The sequence below is a fragment of the Miniopterus schreibersii genome (genome assembly GCF_964146895.1).
Source record: "Miniopterus schreibersii genome assembly, chromosome: 1".
NCBI lineage: Eukaryota > Metazoa > Chordata > Mammalia > Chiroptera > Miniopteridae > Miniopterus > Miniopterus schreibersii.
Window position 1 is genome coordinate 119,271,042 of NC_138101.1, and position 24,594 is coordinate 119,295,635.

Sequence of the window (24,594 nt, forward strand, 5' to 3'; positions counted from 1 at the left end):
AAACTCACCTATTTAAAAAGCATACAGTACAGTGTTTCTTAGTATATTCAGCATTGTGCAAATATTACCATAATCTAAGCTGAGAACATTTTCATTATCCCAAAGGAGTGACGTGTTTTTACTCTTTCAAATTTCTTCCAATGTCATTTTTATAATAAAGAATCAAGGTGTAGCCCGGCCGGGTGTGGCTCATTGGTTGAGCATTGACCTAGGATCCAGGAGATCGTGGTTCGATTCCCGGTCAGGGCACATGCCCGGGTTAAGGGCTTGATCGCCAGTAGGGGGCGTGCAGGAGGCAGCCCATCAATGACTCTCATCATTGATGTTTCTGTCTCTTTCTCCCTCTCCCTTCCTCTCTCTGAAATCTATAAAGATATATTTTTTTAAAAATTCTTAAAAAAAAAAAGAATCAAGGTGTATAGACAAAAACTTTGATGTCTGCCACTGTGGGAAATCTTTCCTTTGCTTGTGAAACAAACCACAAGTACATCAAAGTGTCTTTCATTTTTTATTTTATTAGTGACAAGGTAAATAGGTACATGATAAATCTTCACAGATATCTACAAGTGTATTTAAATAAAACAGGAAAAAGAAGAGTTGAGTTGAAATAGGATTTCAGTGGCGACTAGTCCATGTTGTGTATTTACTGCATAAAACCCTCCAAGTTTATTAAACTTGATTTGCCCATTTTCCATGTCTTAAAAACCAGCTGCAAGAATTTTCAAAGGGGTATCTAACACATAGAGAGATTCTAAAAGAAGCAGGGCACGTTCTGAGTTGTGAAAGTGATTGGCTATCCCCTGACGAGAAGCAGATGCGCTCAGTGCTCAGTTACTGCATGTGGAGGGAAGGGAGCTCAGGACCCGAGGCCTGGAAGGGTCCCCTGACCTCAGTGTCCCCTTCCTCCCTTTGTTTCCATGTTCTAAGTGGCCAAGAGGGCCAGTGTGTGCGTGATGGCCTCCATGTAATGCCTGTGGGTAGCGGTGCTCACCCCTTTAGAAGGGACTGCTTTTGGCTGCAACTATGCAGAAGGCAGAGTTTGCCTTTGAAGCCCTCATGCCTTGCTCTTTTTTTGGGTCCCAGTTTTCCTGGGACCTTTAGTTTCCCCAGGTGCCCGTATGAGGGGTCTCACAGGGTCCTACACTCATCTAGCCCTAAGAGTTCCGAGTTCCTTCACCAATGTGAGCTTACAAGGCGATGGCTGTGTTTTCTCAGACACCTCTTATGACCAAAAATCCTGAGGTGCTAATTTCTAGTGGCTAAAAAGGAGACAAGAGTTAGGGCATTATTTAGGGGCAAAGAGTCCTGCCTGAGATCCCTTCGATCATGTCCTATAGATGACCACCTCCCTGTAAAGCCAAGTCTAGCTAGACAACTAACACCGAAGACCAGAGGCTGGTGTGGGGCCCTCAAACAGTTTGAGGCACGTGCGGTTCTCACCCACAGTCAGCCACATACACTGGGAGCCAGACTTCGCTCCTGACACACTGGAAACCGCTACCATGACAGGATTTAATTCATAAGTGGGAAGAATATGAACCGCATCGTGTCTTCTTCCACATGCCTTTCATTTGGTCTCCAAAGAAGTTCTGCAGCTATAGCCAAATGGCTTGTCTCCAGGTTACGGCAGGACAGAAAATTTAGTGTCTGTGAGTTTGCCTCTTCTTTCAAACAAAGTGTGATTATTGAAACTGGGACACAAACTTTCCAATGGCTTTGTAAACTAAGGATTTGGGTCTGCTTGTTCTATCATACTTTAGTTTTCAGGATATTAATTTAAAAATAACTAATGCCAGTGTAAACATGCTTTAGATACATAGGTCTATAAAATATTGCACATAAATATAAAATTTGTTCAGCATTTCTTCATAGTAATTTTTCATTATTATAAAAAGGATACAAAGTTGTGCAGACTATATGAATTTGGCTGGTCAATTTTACTTCGAAAATGTTAATATTACACATGATTATGGCTTATTTACAAGTTTGAAACATCAAGTTTTTATGGTGGTTAAATTCAAGATGATAGGAAGATAGCTTAAATAAAGATAATTTTCCAAAGTCATGTACTATAAAGATTATCAGTAAAAATGAGTAGTAAAGTTGGTATAAGCAGTTTTAAATAAAATCCTTGGGAATCCGTTTTCTAGGTTCATCTCAGGTCTGCATAACTTTGCATTTGCTTCCTGTTTATGTTTAACATGTCTTCTCTGTGTACATAATAAATTTGAGGTATAGTAGAGAAAATAGGTATTTAATCTGAAGTTAAATATTGGTGTTGCTTCTTATAGATATTAAAAATGTTTACTCATATTGTTAAATTGCTTTTTTATTAATGGACTCTAGACATTTTAACATAACTTTTAAATACCACACAAGATTGAGAGTACCTTGAAATTTGTGTATGCCTAATTAAGTTAATGGAATAATTTTATTTTTTTTTAAAGGAACCATAAATGCAACTTTTTGCAAAGCTAAATTAAGCAGATGTGAGTCCCTGGAAAATGTGAATACAAGAAATTTCAGGTGGAAGGCAGCAAAGTATTAAGTGAAACTATCTCCAAATACCAATTTGCTTTTCTTAACACTAAGTCCTAAAGAAGCTCTGTTAAATGACTGATCTGCACAAAATGGTAATCTTAGAAGGGATTTAGTGAGTGATTTCGAAAACCAGCTGACCAAATCTTAAACTCCGAATCCTCTACATGACCAAAGTATCAGCCTAGAGAAATGGAAAATAAATAAATAAATTGTTATCCTTGCTTACAAGATTATCTTTGTCGTTTCAAAAGTACTTTCACAGTCCCAACAACATCTACTTGTCTCCCTGAGCCGTAACGTCGTTAGAAATATCTCTTTTCCATAGGGAGGTGTCAAATTTTCCTTTGGATACAGTAGTGTTGGAAGGTTTGGTCCTAGTTCACCTTCTAAATTCTATCATAATTCAGGCATTTTGTCTTTGCGACTTAAGTTGGATTTACCTGGAAAGCAGCCTCGGTTCCCACACCCATTTCAAAGTGTCTGCTAAATCCAGAATGACTCAAGTGAAAGAAATTTTGCATGACGGCTGTTTCTAGAGTGTTGAGGATGTTTCCTTTCCCAAAAGGCTCGCTGGGCTCCATGGCAATGTCTCCAAAGTGTGGTGTAGCTGAGGTGATAGTTCCCGGGGCCCTCTCGTTTCTTAGGACACTGGCACGTACAGGAAAACCTTGTTTAACCTTCATGTTCCTTCTTTTCTTTGAACAGGATCAGTGTTGGAGCTTTTGGCCTTTGGTTTTTCCTTTTCATGCACCCGGGGTTTTCTCATCTGTCAGCTGTTCCCTGTCATTCATATCATCTTGGGGGGGTCTGGATCTGTCAAAGAATCCGCACTACAGAAGAGAAACATGGGCTATAAAAGCAAATAAACCTGGGAACTTGTGAACCCCCTCGTGCTAATATTTTGCACTTCATACATTTTCTAAGGATCTTAGAGCTCTGTGGAGCTAATCTTCCTGATTCTCCAAATTAGGGGGTGAAAACAGACTGTTCTTTACCTGCAGAGGGACTCGTTGCACTGGGCAGAGTGTTCAGATCCTTCTTCCTGCCACATCCTGACAGTGGGAGAATGTCCCTGTTTTATACAAGCCACTTAGGGCCCTTGTATCTTTTCCTGGTGTGACAGAGACCTGGCCCAGGGAATTCCTCTGCTTTTCTGCATGTTTTCTGGAGCCAGCAGCAGTGGCACTAACTGCTGACTAAGCAAGTGAGAGTCTCTCCTGAAATACCCTGTAGCTTCCTTGGGATGGATTTCAGGAGGAAGTGAGGGGGTCCTTGGGGATCCCTCTGCCTTTGGTGGGACATATAGCATATGGAGGAAATTAGATTGGTCATTTATTTCAATCCCAGAACATCTTAGGGACTTTGCAAAGATTAACCAAAACTCAGGGAAGAGGCGATTCTACAATGTTTATCCCCCTAAATTTCAAATTAGTATTTGGTCTAGGAGAATATTTATTTTCCTAGAAACCCAGAACCTCAATTTTTATTTATTGTTTCTTCATTAGAAGCTCAACTTATTGGGTTTGGCTTATAACTATCAAGTCGTCTTTGTTTTGTAGGACTAGCGCAATGTTCTATTAATTGGCACGTATAACATTTATGGAAATACAGTTACTATAAATAACACAGAAGTCTTTTTCTAAGGTGGGTAAGACTATGTGGGCTGAAGATGGCACAAAACAGCTGGTCACCAATTTTTAACTTAAAAGGCAAGGTTTTCCCAGTTTATAGGTCTATTAAGCATGTTGCATATTGTCTTAAAATAAAATCACACTATGATTTTTGGAGAAACACAACAATAGTGGTTAAGTAAGATGTGACTGGATTAATTATTCTGACAGTCATATAATCCTGACATTGTTTTTATTTTGGAATGGAAAGCTCTGTGAAGCTTGGCAATCATGTTTCTTTTGGGGCCAGAAATTAATTTTTATTGTATATTTTAAAACAAACTTCAGTATAACACATGAAAGAGTAAGTTAAGGTTTCCTAATGGAGACAGACTAATTGGCAAGATTAAAAAAAGCAAGTCCAAGAATATTATAACATGCATGATCTATTTGCCCTGCTTGATAGTCCAAGTACCAATTAATTACTATATTAATTGCACCTGTGTAGTGCTTATAAAGAAAAATCTCAAAGGACTGCTAATAAGACCATTTCAATAAAAAGCTTAAGATCTTGGTTAATTAAACAAGAAAAAGAAGTCTTCATAATTACATTATCACTCCAAGCATATTGAAAAGATCACAGGTCTTAGTTAATAAAGTCTAATTCTCTCTATATTTATTTACAAGAAATCTCAAGATAAAAGAAACATTCAACATCCCCAGTGTTCTTAAATGTCAACTACAGAAGTATACTGTTTGCCAAAGCAAATAAGATACAGTGTTTCTTTTATGTTTTTTAGACTGTTAAAAAATCCCAAATCACACCTCTAGCATTGTCTTTTTAAATCCCTTCAGTGGCCTCTCTACTCAAAAACGAAAAGAAAGTAAAGAAACTCACCTTCCATAAAGCCAAGGTCAAAATGGCCAGAACCAATAATCCAAGAAGTATTGCTAGTATTATTACCCACAATGGGATTGAGAAGGAAACATTTGGGGTTGCCCAAATAACTGATGTCTTAATCTGGAATGGGAAAATAAAGTAAATGAGCTCTAATTTGAAAACTCTTTGGTGAAATAAAGCAGAATATAATATTGAAAGGATCCGTATAATAACTGAAATCATCCTAGGAGAGATTGAAGGGGCTGTCACACTTGAACATGGATCTTAAAAACTCACACATTTTCATGTCTCCCAGGTTGGGTGAAAAGTCAATTACAGATACGTTGTGGATGTTTGGCTTATAACAGCACAGAAACCCTAAGATAGAATTGAGGTGGACCAGGAACCAACAAGGTGGGAAGGAACGACCTTAAATTGGGCTAAAAGTAGCCCCTACAAAAGGCCAAGTCTGTCCACTCATGTTTCTCTGCTGAACTGACCTAACCTCATTGAGATGTGAGCTTGTGAGCAATCAGGTTGTTGGATATGCAGGGAAGTTAGAAATCACCTCATCCAACCTCCCATTTTACAGATGAGAAGCATGAGTCCCAGAGGGCTGATTCATATAACTAATCAGTGTTGGTGGCTCTTTATCCTTAGGTTCTCTGCTCTGTCAGTGAAGGATAGCCCAGAGTATGAGGATAGCCATCTTGCATTTATGGAAGTAACTACAGTAAGCAAAGTGAATGCTATTTGTCCTAATGCTTTGGAGCTGCCTTCAATCCTAAATCCAATTTTCGGTTGCTATTAGAACCCATTTCATTCCCCACTGTTGCAAAGAAACTTGTAGGTAAATGAGGCCCTCCCAGCAGGACTGCATGCTTGGTGTCTGTGAACCACCCCTGCCCCCCAACATGAGCAGAAGCTGCAGACCCCAAAACAAAACCAAGGAAAGACCCCCACCATCCTGCTAACACCTTTTGGCAAGGAAAAGAGAATAAATATGTTCTTGGATCCAAAATGTTCTTCACCAAGGCAGGCCTATCTGGTTACAGATAGAAGTAAGCATTGCCTCAGCTAAACTGGTTGAAGTGATTCTTGTAAGTAAGTTGGTTGGAAGGATCATGAGTCCAGTCCTGACACACGCTCAAGAACTCTCGGCCACAGTTCTCTGACGCGCTGGCCAGAAGATGAAGTCATGAAGTAGGCTGGTGGCTCTCAGACTTTTCCTAGCTATAAACATATGGATGTCTTTTTTTTTAATCCTTACCGGAGGATATTTTTCTGAGGATATTTTTCCATTGCTTTTCAGAGAGAGTGGAAGGGAGAGAGAGAGAAACACCAACGTGAGAGGGACACATGGATTGACTGCTTCCCACATGCACCCCTACCGGGGCCGGGGATCGAGCCTGCAACTGAGGTATGTGCCCTTGGCTGGAATCGAACCCAGGACCTTTCAGTCCATAGGCCAGTGCTCTAACCACTGAACCAAACTGACCAGGGCCGTACGGATGTCTTCATAGCCTGCACTCTGGTATTGGGCCCTGGCCCTGCTCACTTCTTTGCTTCTGCCTTAACTAGATCTGAGCATCCTGTCTATGCTCTTCTCAGCTTGTCAGGGTTTTATTGCTCCTTTCATCTTGGCCCGCTTCCTCTATGCATCAGACATACTGATGACTTAATTTATTGGTTTCTTCAGACTCGAATATCATTTATATTTAGACCAAACAACAGAATCGACAGTAGTGAAACTGCTGGTCACTCCACCTGGACAACAGTGCCGAGGACTGGATACGTGCTCTCGAAGAGAAAAAGGCTGTCTGTAACCTACTCACTGTTACACTTTCTTCCTTTGACTGTTAGCTCTCCTTCCCAGCATTGTCCCGATTTCATCCATCATTAGAAAGTGCAGCATTCTGCGACCGCGGTGGCACTACCCTCACCCTGCTTGCCACAGTTTAAGGACAGGGGACGTGGTACTGAAGAAATGCATTACAGGGGCTCAAAGCAGTCACAACGGCCCCTGGATTCTGCAGCCTAAGTAATTTATTTAAAAACTGCCTTTTTGTGTATCCTGCATGAACATGTCAGGGACTAGATCACTTCTTAATTCTTTTTATATCCTGTGCCCTAATGCTACTGGGAGCAGACTGACACAGTTCTGGTAATGAGAATTTCAGACTTTTGGAACTGAAAGGGATGGTAGTGATCATGAACTCAAAGGCCAGTTACACTGCCCAAGGAGAGAGAAAATCTGGAGCCATGTAAAATTCTGAGGTTTTTTACGGGGTTTTTTCCCTCCATAAGGTCTAAATCCATGGAGGAAATAGAGTTTCAGGCTATATTTTGTGCATATGTTAGAGATTGCCTAAATTTATGAATAGGTAAACAGGCAACAATGTTCCTCAATTTTCCATCCTGATTTACCTAATTAATATCTTAAGTTGCCTCCCACTGTTTCGTGTTAAACATAGGAAACAGTCCTAGTTTTGTAAGTTAAAAAAAGAAAAATCAAAAAACTAAAGAAATTGAAATAAAAGCCATAGACTGTCACAGTTTTAGTTTAATAAAAATAAATGAAATGGAATGAGAGAAGAGCCACCAAGTACTTTGCTGGGTTTCTTGGCCACTTGGTTATTGCAGGTTGGGATGTATTATCTTTAATTTGGTCTGTCTGTAGAAAGGAGCAGGGGAGGTCACTTACTAATTAAAGAACTAATAATGATATATGAAGGTTTGGGGGGTTTTTTGCAGAAGTGATGGAAAAGTAGGAATAAAGCATTAAATTGACCAGGATATGCTTAGTAGGGTCTCTTGAAGCAGAAAACAGCTTTACAGGTGTAATTACAAAATCTACTGTTTTCTTGTTTGCATTTGCTTCTAAAGATTCTGACAGCAGGATCTTTAAAAAGTCCAAGAGCAGATGATCATTACTGTCCTTTTCAGTTTCAAATTTCTGAAATTCTCATCACCAGACTGTTGTCCGTCTGCTTCCAGTAACATTATGTTCCTTTGAAATATACCACTTCATAGTCTTTCTCTGAACACTTTAAATGTTAGACATGTTGTATGTTTCCTATATGTCGTTATATGCAATTAACTAAGAGGAAAGGACATAAAGAATTTTAAAAATAGGAGAACTTGGAGTGACTTTCCTTCTGCACTTGTGTTCTGCTCCCCTCGCCGGCTGCCTTTATGACATCCATGTGGCAATGAGGATGCCAAGTTTCTCAGTCTAAATGGGTGCAGCCCCAGCTGTTTTCCTAAACTTATCCAGGCTTTTCGCTGCATAGTCAAGGCGTCACTACACTACGGAGAGTGAAAGTACAGAAAAGCAACAGTCGTGCCCAGAGCGTTTCTTCAGCTTTCCGGTGCGGAGGAGCCAGGCCACCGCTGCGGGAAAGCGACGGGAGAGAGTCAAACGCGGCACATCACTGGCAGAATCGCATGTCTGGAAAGGAGCGGTCTTTCTGAGAACACACTGATTTGGGACTCGCGACATATGTCACATCTGTAAATGGCAAGGGAGCATTTCATCTGCAGGTGGAAACAGGTAAAGCAAAGCTTTTCCTGAAACTTGATGTTCTGTATAAACAAACTAGAAACTTGAACTGCAAGGCAAGCTAAAAACGAAAAGACTTATTGATCGTGTTTATAGGGCCTAAATTTATTTAAATTTGTATTAGTGCTGTGGAAATTATAGAAGGGTTTTGGGAAAGCTTGGCAAAGAAATAAAATGTTAGAAAAATACCCAAAATGTGTTACTTCTAATGTTGATGTTTTTCTGGCAGCTCCTGTTGACAAGCCCACAAGAAGCTTGCATTATCCATTGGATGACAAAAAATGAGAATAACAGGTCTTAACTTTTAGAGTTTCTAATGACTAATCACTGATTTATAGTAAGAATTTTTTATTCATTTCAAATAAGATTTATTAAACACCCCATGTTCTCTGAAGCTCTGTGAGTACTCTCATAGCTCCAAGCTAGAACCTTGTATAATCCTGCTCTAGATCACTGCTCTCCAACAGAAATATAATGCAAGCTGAACTTTAAATTTTAAATTTTCTAGTAGCCACATTTTTAAAAAGGAAAAAGAGCCCTGGCTGGTGTGGCTCAGTTCGTTGGCATCATCCCTTGCACTGATAGGTTGCTAGTTTAATTCAGGTTTCCGGGTTCAATCCCTGGTTGGGGTGCTTGCTGGAGGCAACCGATTGATGTTTCTCTCTCACATGGATGTTTCTCTCTCTCTCCCCCTCTCCCTTCTTCTCCCTAAAAATCAATAATTTTTTTTAATAAAGGAAAAAGAAAGGTGGGGCATTAATTTTAATATACATTTTATTTAACCCTAAATATCGAAACTATCATTTCAACAGGTAATTAATATAAAAACATTTATAAGATATTTTACATTCTTTTTTTGTTTTTACTAACTCTCCAAAATCCAGTATATACAGGTGTTCCCAAAACATGTATTCACATTTTAACAGCTGATAGCTCAATTGATGTTTCTTTTCAGCCAGACTAAGTTTTGAACAAAGGAAATTTGTCCTAAAATGCTACTGAAAGTTTGGAAATGCAGTTGAAGTAGAAACACTGCCTTTATAATTATTCAAAGTGTGTATACATTTTGGGGGGACACCAAAAAATGTATACACACTTTAACAGCTGATAACTAACTTAATTTTCACTCCTTTTCAGGTTTAACTGATTTAAAATAATGGGTGAAGTCAGACTGAGATTTGAACAAAGAATATTTGTCCACTAGACTTTTTAATGGGGATACATAAAGATAAAGTTTACGGTACAAAACTGGCAACAGTTGATGAATTGAGGGCACCCACATACTGAATGAAATGTTTGCAATTCCATTGCTTCGAATTATCAGCAGTGCCTGGACCAGAACAGTCATGTTTGAAAACAGGCACTGACAAAAAAAAGTACTCGTTTTTGTAGATTCTTTTAAATTTTGAAAATGAACTCTATGTTAGTAAACACTGATTTTATAATCATTCAAAGTGTGTATACATTTTTTGGGACACCCTATATTTAATAGTTGCAGCACATAATAATTGCTAAGTTTTCAATAAAGTGAAACATAGCCTTACCAAAACAATACAGCTGTGTTTAAAATATTTTATATGGCTGCAGTTTTAATTTACACTTAAATGAGTTAAAATAAAATAAAACTACAGGTTCAGGTCTTCAGTCACACTAGCCAGGGTTCAGTACTCAGTATCCGCGTGTGGCCAGTAGCTACCACAGCGGGCCGCACAGCTCGGGAACATCCTGCATAAGCAGGCTCACACAAGCGGTGACTAACCTTACCCAAGTCTAAGATGCTTCCACCAAGAAGGTGTTCCCAAGGCAGAAGGTGGGATGTACTCAGGACTAAAGGTTTACCTTAAGAACATGGGTTTGTGATTACATATTTTAACTGCTTTAAGAAAGAAGGGTAATGTTGAGTAACTGAAGTACTTAAGATTTAGGGAGAAAAATTGCATTGCATGCCAGCTAATCGACAAAACTTTTTAGTTAATTTTTATGTACCAAGAGCCTGTAGCTATTTAAGGAAATAGTATAACATTTTAACAACTAACTTACTATAATTATCTGTCATTTTAGGAAGTGGAATCCATAAATTGTAAGCAGTTTATATTTTCTTACAGTGATGCCAAGTAGGAACATTTAATCTTACCTTCATCATGTCGTAAATCTTGTCTTTTATTATGGTCGAAAGGCCATAAATAAATCTTTAATATGCCTGCATTTTCTCATTGACATTTATGATGTATTTTTGTATATTTTGACAAGAATACCAAGGTAGAAGGAAAAAGCTCCCTTGTATTTGCAACTGTAATTAATGTTGACATCTGTATTTATGTATCACAAAATCTCGTGTAAACATACTTCGGTGGGGTCACAAGGATGTTTTAAATAAATGTACCAAGATACCCTACCTACGGTGCCATTTTTACATAAGGTGGACCAGCTGAACACACATTTTAACAACATTTAAGTAGCCCCTGTGAGAGAAGTAGTCCCTAGCACAAGTTTGAACTCCAAACAATTGTTTATATAAGAATTCCACTTTAAGCTGCTGAAGTTTTGTGAACAGTTCTGAAAATCAAATGTATTCACAGTTTATGGATGAGTTTTTCAATAAGGATTTTCATGACATACTTTATAATAGCCACCATTGGAATACGGCTTTAGTCACATGGAACACAAATGTCAAAATTAATTGGCAAGCAAAATAAAAATGTTCAAATAACTGAGGAACTTTTTACAGCTGCGCTGTGATGACCAGTGTTCAGTCCTCTCCCTCCGCTTCGCGCAACCTTTCCTTCACCTCTGGACGTGACAAGTGTCACATCACATGGGGAGCTAATTTTTACCAACACAGACCCCATGCAAGCAGCGGGTGGGGACTGCCATTTCTTCAATATGTGGAGCTTATAGAGGCCTCAAGAAATGCGTGAATTATGACCATGTTGAAAGGGAGTATAAACAAACTAGTCATCCCACACAAGAGCCTAGGAAAACAACCGAATATTCTCTAGTCTCATGGAAGAAGGAACTGAGAGACTTCCTCCCAGTGCCAGAGTAGGGACTGGAGCCCTGGTGATTTTCAAGCTACCGACTGTAATGAGTTCTACCACCTTAAAGTAATCCTCTGCCTCTGGGCTCTTTTCAAGGTAAGAATGACAAGACTTCTGAGAACTCATTATAAAAAATGTCTGAATGTTTTTCCAATTACAGTTAGGTCCTCGCTTAACATCATGGCTAGATTCTGCGACTAAGTAAACTGACATATAATGAAACCAATTTCACCACAGGCTAATTGACATAAACAAGAGTTCAGTTCCTAGGGCATCTCATCAACGTTGTAACTAAACTATGTGGAACAAAACAATGTTATTCTAGGACCTGCTGGTACCTTTACCTAAACGGTGTGGTAAATCATCTACATCAGATAACAAGACCGGTTTTTAAAATGCAGTAACAAGGGCGGTGGGGGTGGGGGAAGCATGTGTCCGATCATTTTGTGGATCTTCTGAGATAAGTTGAGAACAGCAGGCTGTCACCTGGGGCCAGCACAGAAAGACTCAATACTGTTGATGGAATCGACGGTAACATATGTTTCTGTTAATGAACATGTGCTCAGAGACAACAAAAGGGCCCAGATTTATCTCCCTTAGAGCTACAAGCCTTTGAACCTCTCTGGATGAACATTCTATATTAAAAACCCAAAGCCTCTATTTTCTAAGTTGAACATAAATCCAGACTATAACAGACATGTCATGAAAGAGAGGTGAGCTAAACGAAGAAAGCTGTGGCAGTGCTCGCCTTAAAATACCAACGAAGTTTACTGAAATAGTTTGACTTTGAAAATCTATTGACATTTCTAGTATTGGGAGACTTGAGACTTACCTTGTTCCAGGTACAGTGCTAGAGCTTTATATACATAATTTTATTTATTGTCTCAACAATTCTTTCAGGTGAGAATGGATAACAGACTCAGCAAAGTAGAGCGACTTCCTGAAGGTTTCTAATTGGAGTGGGGTGGATCCAGCTAAAACCCAGGAAATCTTTTTGAAACTGCACTTTCCTCTGTGCCACCTGCCTGTGCTAAAGGTTCTCAATCCTAGTTTCACAGCAGAATTGTCACTTATAGATCTTTTAAAGCACAGTATCCAAGTCCCGCATCAGACACGCTTAATCCTGGAATTTCAGGTAAAGACTTAGCACGTATATATCTTTAAAGTTGCATGAGTGATGATTCTTTTGAATACTTAAGGTTGAGAGTATTAATGAATGGATTAATTTAAATTACTAAAAGTAGTTAGGCTACAAAGATTAAATGTTATGATTACACTGAAGACCTCTCCTGATAAGAAATTGTTGTAGCCTGGCCGGGCGTGGCTCAGTGATTGAGCATCGACCTAGGATCCAGGCGATCAGGGTTCGATTCTCGGTCAGGGCACATGCCCGGGTTGCGGGCTTGATCAATGACTCTCTCATCATTGGTGTTTCTATCTCTCTCTCCCTCTGCTGCCCTCTCTCTGAAATCAATAAAGATATATTAAAAAAAAGAAAAAAAAGAAATTGTGGTAGTATCGATTTTATATCATCCACAGCAGCGCTTCTCAAGGTTTACTGTGACTATGAGACCCCGATGCCTCTGAAGAAGTGCAGGTCTGCAGTGAGGACTGCTTCTAAATTTCTACAATTTCCTAGGTGATGTTGGGGCTGCCGGTTTGTAAACCACACTTTGAGTAACAAGGATCTGAACACCAAAGTTCAAATGGGGGCTGTGAATGTCTATGGATGACCAAGGGATGAAAGTTTAAATCTTAACACTGTTTCCTGGAGCCCTGGCTGTGCTCACTTTCGCTGTGAGGCAGTTTTGGTGACTGTGTCTGCTCAGCCCCTCTCGCCCATTCTCCCCTCTGCTCTGTACGGCCTGTCAGGCTCTGAGGATGCCAGTGTTTGTGCTGTGATAGATATTTGGGGGTCAGTAATGTCTAATAGCCTCAATTTTTGAAAATGAAATTTCATTCAAATGAAGCTCATAGTACACTTTTACCACCAGGTAAAATCTTTACGTAGGAATGAAAGATTAATGTCTTATGTCATGCAGCTGGTCTCTGGCAATTGTCCCTGAGGAAGAGGCGCATTTCTCCCACTCACTCATGTTAAAATTAGCAATTAGTACAATTTCATTATAATGATCATTGCTGTCTGGACTTCTCTGAAACAAAAGGGCTTGACTGAAATGATATTAGTCCTGCCCTGTGATTGCTTTGCGGGGGGAGAGGGGGGACATAGAAATTTACATTAAAAATTTGATCAAATGACACTAAGTAATTTCCAGACTGAAATAAGAAAATAGTGATCTGAAGGAGAAACTGCTCTCAAGTTAATATAATATGCACTTACACCTAGTACAAGCCAGAATGGTGATTAAAAAGAAATTATTTCAATGAAATTATTTGTGCCTGTATCTTTTTAGGTACTTACTGCTATGCTTCCCTCTGGGAGTTTTGCTGGCTGATCTTTATAAGGCATCTTCTTGACTTCAAAGGACACCAGGGATGCAAGAGAATAGGGATCATTTTTTCTCTGAAATTAAAAATATTTATTTAAATATATTTCATATAAAGCTTTTACTGGCAGCCACCCAATTGTTTTCAGTGTTTTACATTTCTAAAGTGAAATTTCCTCCACCTTTCTTTCCCTTCTTTTACTTTCCCTTATCCATCTATCATCCATCCATCCATCTATCATCCATCCAGATATTCATCTGTCCACTCATCACCCATCCAGACACCCATCCAACTGTCCATTCATCCAACCATTCATCCTCTCCTTATTTTTTTTTAAATTGTCTTATTAACAAAAGATTCAGAAAAATAAAGTTAAAAAACAGAAAATCAGAGTCCTATAAAGGAGAAAGCACAAGCATTCACATAGTTGCTGCTAGTGAAGAACAAAGTGGAAACATAGTGGGCTGAAAAATTCTTGTTAGGGAAATATTTTAGGGGAAAGACTAAAACTAAGTTATGAAGAAATTTATCACATTCATCTTATACAGAAGACCCAGAGCACTGTCTCTCAGTCTTGGCACCATTAGGATTTTAGGTTGGATGGGGGGGTGGGGGGGTGGAGCTGTCCTGTGCAAAGTAGGGATGTTTAGCAGCACTCCTGGCCTCTACCCCACTGGATACCATAGTACCCCTCCCTCCCTCAGCTGTGACACCAAAAATGTCTCTAATTATTGCCGGTGTCCCCTTAGAACACAAAATCTCCCTCATTAAGAACCACACACCTAGAGCCATAAAGTGTTTTTGACAGAACTTTTCAGCAAAAGTCCTTTTTGTTTAATTGTTTCTCATATTAACTGTTGATTAAAGTCAAAGGAAAATATTTAAGAGTAAGTCAAGAAAAGACATGGAGAACTTAGGCTTCTGTGCTCCTCCGTTTAACTTGAGGCAGTGGTTAGATCTACCCAGTGGTGGCCTGTAGCTGGCTCGTATGTCTCCTGAGAGATTGTTAAAGTTTCAGGAATTGCGAGTACCGGTTGTTAAAAAGAACCATTATTAAAATCTAAATTGTAGTTTAGCCAATTATATCTTTTAAAGGTAATAAACATAAAGTTTAGCCAATTATATCTTTTAAAGGTAATAAACACTGAAAACTCAGTACTTACTAATTCTTTTTATTGCACTTTACTATTGTCTATTCCCTACACATGATTTATGTTTATGGGAGCTGTAGCCCGTCATCTATATGACGGTGAGCTATAGTGCATCCCTTCCCAACTCCACATTCAGCAGTGTCATATTGGCAGCTTTTACACCATCATGATCAGTGAATGCTGCATATTGGAGCTTTTTTTCCTCCCAGAAAGCAGTTTATTAAACATTTACCAGAACTTCACTTTCTGTGATCCAATGTTGGGTTTCTTGAGGTCAATCCAACAAGTTAGATTGTAAGAATTTCATTTTTTTTACAAAGTTTATTTTCCTGTGGCTGAATTTTTTTCTCCCTTTAATAAACCCCCCTTTCTCTACATCGCAAGCACAGGCTAGAGTATGCAAAACTTTTATATACTTAAAGGCACTATATCTTTGACCTTTTCTTTCTACCCCGACATTCCAGAAGAAGCAACTCTATTCATTCAGAAAAATTCTTTTTGGTTGTTACTCAGTTGGTTTATCCTTCTGATGTTCTTTTGTCTCCTGGTGTTTTCATTTTAACTTAAAGCTGGATTTTGTTTGTTTGTTTGCATTAAAACGTGGAAATATTTGTTCACAAAATCATGTGTGTACTTGGTGGTTTAAATCTACTTTCCTTACCTTCCTGGCAGCCACAGAGGAAACACAACAAATTCTGGCAATGAGGTTCTTTCTGAGCATAAAGATTACAATTACACACTCAAGTGTGTTTCTGTGCTCTCTAACCTCCAATGAACAAGTTTTCTTTAGTCTCCAAGTTCAATTAAAAAATTGGTAGAAAGTAATTATCTTGCTCTTGAAGTCATATGTTTGGAAGATAAATCATGGGAGAACCCCATCTCTGCATGGACCCTAGATGGAAAGTTTTTGTCCTATGTGATTCTGCATTTATGAATATGGAAGTTTCTTAATGAATAAGAGATGGGATTTGAACTCTAGAATGTAGAACATGGAGAAACATGTTTCTCTGAGGACTTGCTTTCACCACCTTCCTTTACAGCCCCTGCTCTTGGCGGCAGTTTGATTCCTCCTCACATTTTCTACTCATCGCCACTTTTTTTTTTTTTAGTGCCTTCAGAATCTCCCACAGTATGGATTCGTCAAATTTACTTAAACATTCCTCTATTTTTGGCCACTTAGATTGCTCTTAATTTTTACTATTTAGCATTGTGTTAAACATCTACCTATGGATTGAATTGTGACTCCCCAAAATTCAGATGTTGGAGCGCTAATCCTCATTGTGACTGTGTTTGGAGGTGGGGCCTTTGGGACGTAATTAGTGCTCGGTGAGCTCACGAGGATGGGGCCCTCCGAATGGGCTTGGTCCCCTTAGAAGAAGAGATAGCAGAGGACTGCTCATTCCTTCTCTCTCTCTGCCATGTGAGGATGCAGCGAGAAGGTGGCCATCTGCAAGCCAGGGAGAGGGGCTTCATCGCATCGCCACTTGTCATTGTCATTTCCAGTGGTTCACAACCCCCGTGCTCTGCCGAGCTTCAGAAACACCTGGGACGGGGCTCAGAGATTCTGTCTGATTCCATACTCTGGGGTGAGACTCCACTTGTTATACATTGTTTGGAATTTTCATGTTGTTGTTTAACTTTTTATTTTTCTCTGTTACTTTTCTCCCCAACAAGATTATATAAAAATGAAAGGCACATGTCGTGGAATGTAAACTTTAAATCCTCCCCAGCACCTGGAACAGCACAGGAGGCTCCCTCAGTCCCGGCTGACTGACCCCACGAGTGGACAGTGGGTGAACACATCAGATGGTTTGGTTTTTCCATCACCTTCCCACCCCAAGGAGCACCCATTTGGTAAACAATACAGCTCATAGATTGATCCGTTCTTTACTTTAAGTTATTCTCCAAAACCAAGGTGTCTTCTACCCTTTTCAGTAGGAAAATTCTTTTTTTCATTTTTCTAAGATGCTCTGGAGCTCCAAGGAATAAGAAATGTGAGCTATTGGGCTATGATTGGCTGGGTCAGCATCAAAGAAAGATACACTAGTGCTGTGGCTGTAGGTCACAGGCACAGCACAGGTAAGTATTTAACTCAGGAAAAACAATTATGGCAGAGCCATATTTTTGATTCCATGTTGAAAGATGAATGCTTTCAGCTGTACTATTTACATAACAACTATATTTTTCTTATATTAAAACACACACAACTCTCTCCTGTGGAATACTACGCACCTGTAAAGAAGAAGGATCTTTTAGCCTTTGGCACAGCATGCAGGGAACTAGAAAGTATTATGCTAAGTAAAATAAGCCAGTCAGAGAAAGACAAGTACCACATGATCTCACTTATACATGGAATATAATGAACAAAATAAACTGATGAACAAAATGGTTCCAGAGACATAGAAGCATGGAACAGACTGAGGGATCTCAGGGGGAAGGTGGGGAGGGGGTGCAGGTGGGGAGAGATTAATCAAAGAACTTCTATGTTTATAAGCATAACCCATGGACACAGACATTGTTGTGGGGAAGGCCTGGGGGTGGGATGGATGTGGGGTGGAGAAGATCAATGGGGATAAAAAGGAGACATCTGAAATGTTCTCAACAATAAAGATAAAGAAACTTAAAAATAAAAATCCCTTCTGTATAGCAATCTCCTCATATAATAGCAATCACTGCCATACTGTCCGGCAATTTAGTATTGAAAAAGCAGCTGGCGTTAATATCCCTTGACAATATCTGGGACCATCAACCAGACCATTAGCTATTAATTCTTGGAAAATGCCCTATTCCTCTGTCATTGCAGCGTCATTTAAACTGTGGTCTGCAGCCCATCGGCTGCCTCTGTTAGGTCCTTTTGCACAAAGATGGTCATGGTGCTCATAAAGTTACAGAGTTGGTAACAAATGGTGTGGAAAGCGAGATTTTTGAGTTGATTAAATACCTAGTGTGGCCAGCAACATTAAGAGCTCTCCCACTTCCCCACTCCACCTTCCTGCTGCTTAATTCCTCCTCAAGAATTATTTTAAAACACATCCATTTTATGTAGCTCATGCTTCAATACTCAGCATTTACCAGAAACGCTTACCTTGTGAGATGACAAAAACCTAAGCAAGTACAGGTAAAACTTTAAGCTGTAAAGAAATTGCTGTTTCAAGGAACAATCACAGAACAGGGGAGCATTTAAGATTAACATAAATAAAATCTTTTCCTGAGCAGTTTGCATGTTCACCATGTGGACAGAAACAAACATAATGCAGCAAATCACGTCAACCAAGAATTGTAAACTTTCTATCCTGGATTAGGAAGGCAGAAAATGTTTACTTCCTTCTGGGTTGCATGACAAAACTATCAAAGACTGCCAAGATATCCAATAGAGAGAGAGAGAGAGAGAGAGAGAGAGAGAGTGTGTGTGTGTGTGTGGCGGGGGCGGGGAGGAGGGAGACAGAGCTTGTTTGTAGAATAAGGAGAATCTGTGGAAGTACAGAAATTTGGGCTATGGTGGGGGGCACACATGCAGTGATTTGTGCCCCCGTCTCCCTAATCTTTGGAAGAGGCACTTTGTTCTGGTAGGGCTTTAGAATGTCCCTGCAGGTTGTTCTGATCTGACTCTACTTGTGCAAAATATTTATTGTTTGGAAAGTCCCTCAATTGCTGGTGATTTCTTCTAGACTCACTGGGTCTTTCTAACAGAACATTAAGATGCAATTTTCCCTCTCTAGGCCTTCTACTGACACAGAATGTTATGCATGGAACTGAAGCATGCCATCTAAAGTCATCATTTCCCCTTGACTATAGCGTCACAGTGATTTTAGTCCTGCTTCATTGAAAAGCCGGTCTCCCTCATTTCAGTAGGATGTGATGCTCAAAGTGCTAGGAGGAATGTACAGCTATCATTTAGACTGTGTGGGTTGGGAATTCAGTGAGATTCCTCCCCCAACTCTCAGACGACAAGTAGCAGCAGAGTCACCATAAGTAAATTGATGGATTGCAAGTGGAACTGAAGTAATGCCTGCAGTAGTTGGAACTCCATAAATACTTGTTGAGTAAATGAATAAATAATGGTTTCACCAAAAAAAAAATTATAAATTGTGCACTGCACTTCTCCCTACGTCAGTTGTTAAAACCAGGGGTAATTTAGCACACAGGGGACATTGGCAATGTCTAAAAACATTTCTTTTTTGGTTGTCACAACTGGGTTAGGAGTTGCTACTGGCATCTAGTGAGTAGGGGCCAAGGATGGTGCTAACCATCCTATAATACACAGGACACCTCCACAACACAGAATTATCTGATCCAAAATATTAATAGTGCTAAGATTGAAAAAACCCTGCCTTAAATTTTTTTAAAAAAGGGTTTCACAACAAACTTTAAAAAATAACTTAAAATGTCACACTGCTGCCCAGCAGGGCGTGGCTCAGTGATTGAGCATCAACCTAGGTTCCTTGAGATCCAGCTTTGATTCCTGGTCAGGGCGCGTGCCAGGGTTGCGGACTCGATTCCCAGCTGGGGGTGTGCAGGAGGCAGCCGATCAATGACTCTCTCATCATTGATGGTTCTAGCTCTATCTCTCTCTCCCTCTCCTTTCCTCTCTCTGAAATCAATAAAGATATATTTTTTTAAAAAAGAGTCCTCCTGCTTCTTTTAGAAACAAAAATAAATAGTATTTTTTATACTATAGAGATATTTTGAATCAGAAAACATGAAAATCTAGAACTACAAAATTCTATACTAATAAGTATAGACTCAAAAGATTTGAGTCTCAAATCTAATTAGCTAGACTCAAAAGATTTTACCATTTGACTGTCTATGGCACAATGATCCAAGTAAGTTTTTTAGTAGTTAAAATATAAGCAACAATGCACAGATTTGGAAGGAGTTTAATTTAGCTCCCCGCCCCCCAAATCCTTCTTAAAAAACAAGCTCACAACACAATAGTATCATTTAAATAAACAGTCCTTTCCAAATGGAAAAATTCATCTACTTAGTATAAAATAAACTTAAAGGCTTTAAAATGTACACGATCAATAGAGTTATCTCTGACAGTGTTGGATGCCACAGTAGGACAAGTCGAAGACCTGAGGAATGTACACATCATTCGTACCTAGAACTTCCATGAGATGCCATCCTGGGAGGAGCCCCCACAAGAGCAACTTTCTAAAACAATTTCCCTTTTCCCTTCTAAATTGATTTCTATTTTTACTTTTCTCGGCTTATGGCTTGCATGGTACTCTTATACTCACCATCATTTCCATTAACTAATATTTACTGAGGAACTACTATATGTCAGGCACGGGGTATATGGTAGTGAGCTAAAGAAATTTGTTTGAATCTAAGTTACTGTCTGAAAGTCTCAGGGGGAAATCCAGCCTTTTTTGACAACATGGCTGGGCCTTGAGGGCATTATGTTAACTGAAATAAGTCAAACAGAGAAAGACAAATACTATATGATTTCATTTATACATGGAAGCTAAAAAGGCCAAACTCATAGAAATAGAGTAGAATGGTGGTTGCCAGGGGCTCAGGTGGGGGAAATGGGGAAATAAAATGGTTCAAACTTCCAGCTATAAGATGAGCAAATTCTGGGGATCTAATTTACAGCATGGTCATATGGCTAATATTGTACTATATGCTTGAAAGTTGTTAATAAAGTAGATCTTAAAAGTTATCACTACACACAAAAGAAATATTAATATATGAAGGGATGGAGGCTTTAACTGCCCTTATTGTGATAATCATTTTGCTATATATATGTGTATCAAATCATCACATCATACACTTTAAACTTACATATGTTATATGTCAATAATATTTCAGTAAAGCTAAAAAAAATGTTCCTCACCTGATGGGAAAAATGACCAACTGATCTTTCTTATAAAAGAAAGAAAATTTCTTTTAAAAAATTTAATCACCTCACACTTGCCAGAATGGCTATCATCAATAAATCAACAAACAACAAATGTTGGCGAGGATGTGGAGAAAAGAGGACCCTCGTGCACTGTTGGTGGGAATGCAAATTGGCATGTACACCGTGGGAAGCAGTATGGAGGTTCCTCAGAAAGTTAAAAATGGAGCTGCCTTATGACCCAGCGATTCTACTTCTGGGAATATATCCAAAGAAACCTGAAACACTAATTGAAAAGAATATATGCACCCCTATGTTCACTGCAGCATTATTTACAATAACTAAGATCTGGAGGCAGCCCCAATGCCCATCCGTAGATGAGTGGACAAAAAAGCTGTGGTGCATTTACACCATGGAATACTACTCAGCCATAAGAAAGAAGAAAATCTTACCCTTTTTGGCAGCATGGATGGACCCGGAGAGTATTATGCTAAGTGAAATAATAAAGCAGTCAGAGAAAGACAAGTACCAGCCCAACCAGCATGGACCAGCAGTTAAGCATCCACCTAGGATCCAGGAGATCGAGGTTGGATTCTAGGTTAGGGCACAAGCCTGGGTTGCTGCTCCATCCCAGTAGGGGGTGTGCAAGAGGCAGCCGATCAATGACTCTCATCAGTGATGTTTCTATCTCTCTCTCCCTCTCCCTTCCTCTCTCTGAAACCAATAAAGATATATATACACACACATATATACATATAAATACATATATGCATATATGTGTGTGTATACACACACACACACACATATAAAGACAAATACCATATGATTTCACTAATATGTGGAATCTAGTGAACAAAATAAACTAACAAATAAAATAGAAACAGAATCATTGATAGAAAACAGACTGACAGTTGTCAGATGGGAGGGGTGTTTCAGGGCTGGGTGAAAAAGGTGAAGGGGTTAAGAAAAACAAACAAACAAAAAACCTCACAGACACTGACAACAGTGTGATGATTACCTGAGGGGAAGGGCGTGGAGGGAAGTAGAAGAGACTATGGGGGATAAATGGTGATGGAAGGAGACTTAGGGTAGTGAAAACACAATACAATATACAGATGATGTATTATAAAATTGTACACCTGAAACCTGTATAATTTTATTAACCAATGCCACCCCAATAAATTCAACAAAAAAGTAAAATAAACAAACAAACAAACAAATAAATAAACAAAATGCAGAAATGAAAAAAATTTTAAAAATTTTTGGGAGAATTAAAGATGGCGGCAGACTGAGTGTAAGCTACACTGACACTCTCCCAGGATCAAACTGGAATTACCACGAAAATATAGAAAAACCATCCTGAATAATCAACGGCAACTGAAGACGAGCTGGAGAGCACCCTCATAACCAAGGAGGAAAAGTGGAGACCACATAAAAACTGGTAGGAACTGCGGAGGCACAAGAGGGCTAGCGGGGCTCCCCCAGGCAGCAGCTGAAGGTCTAGAGGGATCTCTCAGCTGCGGGGGTTTCCACTGAGGACTCTGGGGCCTAAAGCCCAGGCTGGGCTTCCCATCCAAGAGCACCAGAACTGAGAAAGGTGCCCACATAACATCTGGCTGTGAAAAGCAGCCAGGTTTCTGTCTGCCAGGGAGAGACGGCTGGAAATGCAGGCACACTCTTAAAGAGCCAATGCACAAACTTTCATGTGCAACCACTCTCCTTGGGCTCCAGCAGAGGGAGGGCAGAGTGGACTGGAGCTGTGTGAGGAGAATCTAGAGTTGTGGGCTCTAGAGATAGAGCTTAGAGGGCACCCCTCTGGATTCCTGTGCAGAGTCATTCCCCTATACTTAAGAGGCAGACATTTACCTTCCAAGCAGTTTTTGCCGGAGGGGGAAGCAATTGCCCCACCCTGCTGGAAAACCTCTCGCCTTATAGCCTGAAGCTCATTAAGAGACTGATAACAATCAGCCACCCCACCCTGTGGAGTTTCTACAGCTTGAGGCTCATTAAGAGAATCAGATTAATCAGCTTGCAGGCCGAGGCAGAATTCAGTGTTTTGAGTCTTTGCCTGATCTGCTTCTGGACCCGGGCCTTGGAAAAGCAGACTTTGGTGTTCATCTTGGTCCTGTCCAAAGGGACTCAGCCCCAACAGAGGGGACATCAAGCCATGGGTTGTTGATAGCTCCAAACAGGGTACTCAAGGCCAGTAACAAAGAGCATCTGACACTGGCCTGCACCAGAGACCTTCCAAAAAGACTGAGAGTCCTATCAGGTCCACCTAACACATAGAAACAAATGCAAATAGGCAGCCAAAATGGGGAGACAAAAAATCAAGCCCCAAATGAAAGAACAAGAGAAGTCTCCAGAAAAAGAGCTAAATGAAATGGAGATAAGCAATCTATCAGATATAGAGTTCAGAATACCAATTGTAAGAATGCTCAACAGCATGAAAAAAGGTATGGAAACTATGAAAAATGACGTAGCAGAAATAAAGAATACATTGGAAGGAATAAACAGCAGATAAGAGGAACTGAGGATAGGGTCAGCAAATTAGAAGACAGAGTAGAACAAAATCACTCAATCAGAGATCAAAAAAGAGAAAAACAATGAAAAAACAGGAAAACAGTCTAACAGAGCTGAGGGACAAGGAACATAACAATATTCACATTATAGGAGTGCCAGAGGAGGTCAAAAGTAAGCAAGGGTTAGAGAACCTGTTTGAAGAAATAATGGCAGAAAACTTCCCTAAACTAGTCAAGGAAAAAGTCACACAAGTTCAGGAGGCACAGAGAGTTCCAAGCAAGGAGAACCCAAAGAGGCCCATGCCCAGACACATCATAATTAAAATGCCAAAAATTCAAGACAGAGAAAATCTTAAAGGCAGCAAGAGAAAAGCAATCTGGTACCTACAAAGGAGCTCCCAGAAGGCTGTCAGCTAACTTCTCATTAGAAATTCTACAGGCCAGAAGGGAATGGCATGAAAATTCAAGGTAATGCAAACAAGGATCTGAAACCAAGACTACTCTATCCAGCAAGGCTATCATTCAAAATAGATTGCAAAATAAAGAGCTTCAGAGAAAAAAAAAGGCTAAAGGAGTTTATCACCACCAAATCAGCATTGCAGGAAATGTAAAAGGGACTGCTGTAATTAGAAGTAGAAATAGAAGCATTGCAAGAATTGTTAAAGGGACTGCTGTAATAATAAGAAGAAATAGAGAGAGAAACATAGGCATAAAGAATTACAATGGCAATAAATAAGGACCTATCAATAATAACCTTAACGATTTTAAGGGAGAGATTGACAGCAATACAGTCAGTCACGGACTTGAACAACCCACTGACTTCATTGGATAGATCTTCCAGACAAAAAGTCAATACAGAAACAATGATTCAAAAGGACACACTAGATCAGATGGATTTCATTGATATTTACAGAACATTTCACCCCAAAGCTGCAGAATATACACATTCCTCTCAAGTGCACATGGGTCATGCTCAAAGATAGACCACATGTTAGGACAC

At 39.6% G+C, this 24,594-nt stretch overlaps 1 protein-coding gene across 1 annotated transcript in view; it reads right to left on the reverse strand.

The window, feature by feature from the left end:
* Positions 1-518: 518 nt before the first annotated feature.
* Positions 519-24,594, reverse strand: part of ITGA8 (integrin subunit alpha 8) — a 171,239-nt gene continuing 147,163 nt past the window's right edge. The window contains exons 28-30 of the mRNA XM_081117581.1: positions 14,054-14,155; positions 5,050-5,172; positions 519-3,371 (exon numbers count right to left, since the gene is read on the reverse strand). Of these exons, the coding sequence (XP_080973707.1) occupies positions 3,285-3,371; positions 5,050-5,172; positions 14,054-14,155 (312 nt within the window). The 3' untranslated portion in view covers positions 519-3,284. The remainder of the gene's footprint in view (positions 3,372-5,049; positions 5,173-14,053; positions 14,156-24,594) is intronic.